Raw genomic sequence first — 5,042 nt, 5'->3', positions numbered from 1 at the left:
ATTAACAACAAAATGGGGGGAAAATGTCCACCAGAAGCAGTGGATTCATAGTGCAGGCATAGTATGGTGATAAACCTTGAGGGGAAAAAAAAAGTAAGGTCTGGGGAGCTAGCATAATGGTTATGCAAAAAGACCTTAGAGCCTGAGACTCTCACAACCCAGGTTTAATCCCCAGCCCCCCAGCCCCACCAAAAGGCAAAGTTGAGCAGTGTTCTGGAAAAAATATAAATAAATAAATAAATAAATAAATAAATAAATAAATAATAGTCATCAGCTCATGATCTCTATGAACAAAAGATGACTTAGGAGATAAGCACATTTACAAAATCCTTTCAGAGCAAAAAAGTATATATGCATATTCAGATTTTAATTCACAAAGGCGTGGGTGGTGCCGGGTTCTAATCAAGGCCTTTAATCAGAGTAGCTCGCACATCTGCCTAGGAGCACCGGTGACCCTGGAAAAGTAAAGGAGAGCTCCCACTGGTGTGAGGACTGCAGTGGACTCCTCCTCCCGGATCCGGGAGACCAGCCCATCCTCTGTGAAGAGCACAGCTGTGAGCGCCTGTTCTCATGGAAGGCTGCACCTTCCCCTGGGAGTTGAGGAATGAGCGGCTCCACCGCTTCCAAGAATGCAGTGCAGCAGACCTTGCAGAATGTGTTTGCTGGCTGAGAGGGTGGGGAGATGTTGGCTCGAAAGCAGAAAACACATACCTGGACCATGCACCTGCCCCCAAGGCCTCCCCACTCTCGAGCTCTGCCCTGTGGGTGCTTGAGGGAAAGAGAGGGGATGAAAGTCATATCTTGTACTTCCGCAGCTTCTGACCCATGAGGTTCTGCATCCTGTACCCACTACGCACATTCTCCAGAGCACCTTCAGGGTCCAACATACACCATCACCACCACCGGCAAACATGCTGTCAGGCTGCTGAAGTGCTTCTTCTGCAAAAGATCATTTTCTGATGGTGGAGCCCATGTCCCCAGCAGGTGTCCTCTTCCTAGGACTGCTTCCAAAAGTCAGCCTAACTACCAGGCTGCAGAGACTAAGGTCTGTGACTTTACATGCAGGGTGTGACCCCTACAAGGGGACCCTGAGTAGCAGATGGGGCAATAGCTTGTTTGCCCATTAACATGACCTGTTCTTGGCTTTTCTTTCTTTCTTTCTTTCTTTCTTTCTTCCCTTTTCTCCTCCCAGCAACTGAAGGCCGAGGTTGAAGCCACCCCCTCTGACACTTCCCCATGACTCAAGCAGCGCTAGTGGGGCTGGGCAGTGGCAGCTCAACAGGCTACAGTTGGAAGAATGAGCACAAGGAAACAGACTCAGGCCAAAGACTTCCCTAGAGAAACCAGGTGGTGGGAGGAGAAGGCTGGGAAAGGAGGAAGCTCAGCTCCAGGAAGGGACTGGCCATGCCAAATGGGTTAGTGTGGAAGTCTCCAGCTCCAGCCTCAAGTGCACCACTCAGAAACTGCAGATAGTTTGAGGCCCGCTGGGACCCAAAATTCTGTGTCACACCCTCATTTGGCGTGGCACCAAGTCAACTCATAGCCCCCTACTACCAGAGGAGGATATCAGAGGTCACTTGGATGCCCCTTCTCCTTCCAGTCTGCTGAAGCTGAGAAAGCTAGATGTCGGCACACCTGGTAAAGTGCAAGTGTTGCCATATACAAAGACCTGGGTTTAAGCCCAGGTCACCACCTTCAGGGGGAAAGCTTCATGAACAGAGAAGCAGGCTTGCTTCTGTCTCTTTCTCTGTCTCCCTCTCTAACTCCCTTACCTATCAATTTCTCTCTGTCTCTATCCAATACATAAAATATTTTTAAGAAATTAAAAAGAAAAAAAAATTAAAAAGAAATCTCCCAAACATTTCACAGTACCCTATTCCTACAACATTTATGAATCTAAATTTGCCTATGGGCCAAGTGGTACACCTGGTTGAGTGCACGTTACAATGCGCAAGGACCCAGGTTCAAGTCCCTGGTTCCCATCTGCAGGGGGAAAGCTTTGCGAGTGGTGAAGCAGTGCTGCAGGTATCTCTCTGTTTCTCTCCTTCCCTATCTCCTCTTTCCCTTTTGATTCCTGGGTGTCTCTATCCAATAAATAAAGATAATAAAAAATTAAATTTGCCTAGAGCTGTTACTTATGGAGTTAGGATGTCAGGGAAAAAAAGCTCTACAAAGGTCAGAGCTGGTTTCTTTCTGGTCTAGTGTTTGATTTGTCTTTCTCATCCCAAGACTCAGTATTCTCTCCACCCCACCCCACCCCCAGCCCCAACCCCCAGCAGAAGCTCTGTGGGAAACTTGCATCTCCACACCACCAAGGGGCAGAAACCAGACCAGACCCCTGCAGGCAGAGAAGGTTATAGTCAACTTCACCCTCCACTGACAGGACTGTGGGAAAAGGAGAAGAGAGTTTCCCACTTTGGGTGTCAAAGAAACTTCACTTGAAACCCCAATTCCCGAAAGCAAGTGTCCTAATTAGACTCCAAATGATCTGGAGGGCCCTGAAATAGAAGACAGGCCCAGCAGAGGAGAGAGAAAAAGCAACAGAGAAGAAGGGACCGAATGCCTCTGGCGCCTGAGTCTGCACTGCCCAGTTTCACCACAACTCACAAAGTAAACGCCAATTCTCTCCAGCCCTGTTCAGAAGTTCCAGACTCAGGGTAGCGGAGAGGGCAGCTAATGGGACATTTCACCCACCAGAAGTATAGCCAGGTGCCAAAGTGTTTCCTCGGGGTCACCTGTCAGTGTTTCAGGCAGTTTCATAGGAGGCATGTGAAAGGAGTTAGACCACCGCCACACCACAGGGGTCCAAATCCATCCTCAGAGCACCTCCTATCGTCCTTGGGGAGGATCTGCAGCCAAGGCGGGGTGGGGGGGCGGCAACTTCCTGGGTTCCTGCCCCTTGGTGGTTGATCAAGGAGGCGCTGATTGGCCACACCAGGCCAACACCTTCCGATGGCGATGGCGCAGGCCCCCCCCACACACCCCCCCACACACAGCCCACGTGCATTGGGACACACATGAGACTGAGAGCCTAAGAGTGCGCTCTCCCCAGAAAAGCCAAAGGGTCCCCCTTTGGTGGCGAAGAGAACAATGGAGTTTAAACTTAGGGGTGCAAGGGAGTGCATTGCGTCCCAAAAGAGAGTTCGAGAGCTCAGGGCAGTGACACTAAGAAAATCAGGCTGCTTGGGTCCAAAAAGGTGACAGATCAACTCACCTGCCGGGTGAAGAGAATGGCGGTGTCCCAGTACTCGGGGTGCTTGTCGCTGACTTTGTTCAGCTTCTTCTGCCAGGCGCAGAAGTTGCGCAGCGTCAGGGCTGCGTTGCCCGTGACCTTGGGACCTGAGTCGCGGTCCCCAAGAAGCAGCACCTTGACCACGACGATGCTGATGGGGTTGAGAATGCTGGGGTGGCGGTAGAGCCGCGCCGCTGTGGCCAGCAGCGTCAGGAGGTAGTGCTCCAAGTCCGCGCCGTGGAACTTGACCATAGACTCGTCCGCCACCACCAGCGTCTCCACGTAGCGCGGGATGGACACGAAACGCTTGGCACGGCCGGACCTGCGCCAGCTACGACTCTCCCCCGAGCCGGGCCGCCCAGGCTTGTAAGGGTCCAGGGCGCGCAGAATGGCGGGGTTCCAACCCGAGGCCACCCCGCAGCGGGAGGTGGGGTCCCCGGTCGGCCCGCTGGGGGCGCCCCTGCGTTGCAGGAGGTGCGCGCCAAGGCCATTGCGCTGCGCCCCCGGCGCGCTGGCGTTGGGCAGCGGGCTAATGATATACTCAGCGCCTCGGTACCCGAAGGCCCCCCGAAGCCCCCCGCACAGGCTCAGCGCCGCGAACGAGTCCGGCTCGGCGTTCACATCCCCCGAGTAGAAGCAGCGCCGCAAGTCCGGGGAGCTCGGGAGGAGCCCCTGTAAGGGGGCGCCCAGGTGCTCCGTGGCGAAGGCGGGCGCCAGGAACTGCGCGTCCGGAGTCAAGTGGAGGTAGAAGTCCTCCCGGAATGCCGTGATCTGGAAAATGAGCCCCTGCTCCCCAGACTCATCTGGACCCCGCGGGTAGTAGTGGCGACCGTTGATGTCCGGGTCCAGCCGGACGGGCACCACCACCTCGCGATCGGGCTGGGAGGCGCGGGCGGGCGCCCCGGCGAGGGCCAGGGCGAAGATGCCCGGCAGCAGCAGCATGGCGCCGCGCACCGCACAGCCGCGCTCCGGGAAGGGCTCGTCCAGTTCCCGGGCTCCGCACAGGGAACCCGGCCCCGCAGCTTTCTGGAAGGCGCCGAGACAGAGCGACTCCTCCCGGGACCCGGAGCGGGGTGCGAGCGGCCGCGCTTCCTACCTGCGCCTCCCCAGCAACGCTCTGAGCTGGAGCGCGAGCGCTGTCAAGTGCAAGGACGCGGAGCTGCAGCGCATAGCCAGAGCGAAGCGCCGAGCCCCGTCTCCAAACCACAGCTGCTCGCCAACGCCGCGCTGCAAACCAGGCACTGGGCGAGCCTATTAAAAGGCCCCCTCCTCTTTGGAACTGCCCAGTCAGCGCCCCTCCCTCTCTTCCACTCCCAGCCTCCCCAAGTTTGCTGCCCCAAGCCTCCTGGGGCCACCGAGGAGCCCCGCCTCCAGAGCCAAGAGCCACTTGGCTGGGAGGGAGTGGCCTTGAGCCCAGGCAGGAGGCGTGGGCTGGCCAGAGGAGTAGGCGCTGGGTGGACTCTACTGCTTGCTGGCGTTTGCCCCCTTCGGTTGTGCCCGAGTGTCCCCCCCAACACACACACACACACACACACACACACACACACACACACACACACACACACACACTTATCAATGACTTGTGTCCTAGTGATCTTAACCTTCATCTCAAGGATGGTAGAGGTCAGGATTGGGAGTGAATGTGCACCACTATCGTGCCACCCAACATACACACACAAACACACTCCTCCGCAGGACCACCTCTGCCTCCGGTGGCAATGTCCCTGAAGTTTCTGCATTCAGTATCCCTTAAAAGACCACAGAGTCACACCCTAAACGGCTATTGCCAGAAAGGCAACTTCCCAAGAAT

At 55.6% G+C, this 5,042-nt stretch overlaps 1 protein-coding gene across 1 annotated transcript in view; it reads right to left on the bottom strand.

Annotated features, from left to right (window-relative positions):
- ADAMTS15 (ADAM metallopeptidase with thrombospondin type 1 motif 15) overlaps positions 1–4,549 on the bottom strand; it is a 24,878-nt gene extending 20,329 nt beyond the window's left edge. Inside the window, exon 1 of the mRNA XM_016185033.2 lies at positions 3,215–4,549. Coding sequence (XP_016040519.1) covers positions 3,215–4,174 — 960 coding nt within the window. The 5' untranslated portion in view covers positions 4,175–4,549. The remainder of the gene's footprint in view (positions 1–3,214) is intronic.
- Positions 4,550–5,042: the final 493 nt, after the last annotated feature.

The sequence above is a fragment of the Erinaceus europaeus genome, chromosome 20 (assembly GCF_950295315.1).
Source record: "Erinaceus europaeus chromosome 20, mEriEur2.1, whole genome shotgun sequence".
NCBI lineage: Eukaryota > Metazoa > Chordata > Mammalia > Eulipotyphla > Erinaceidae > Erinaceus > Erinaceus europaeus.
The sequence above is the reverse complement of the archived record's forward strand: the minus strand, read 5'-3'. Positions and strand labels throughout refer to the sequence as shown.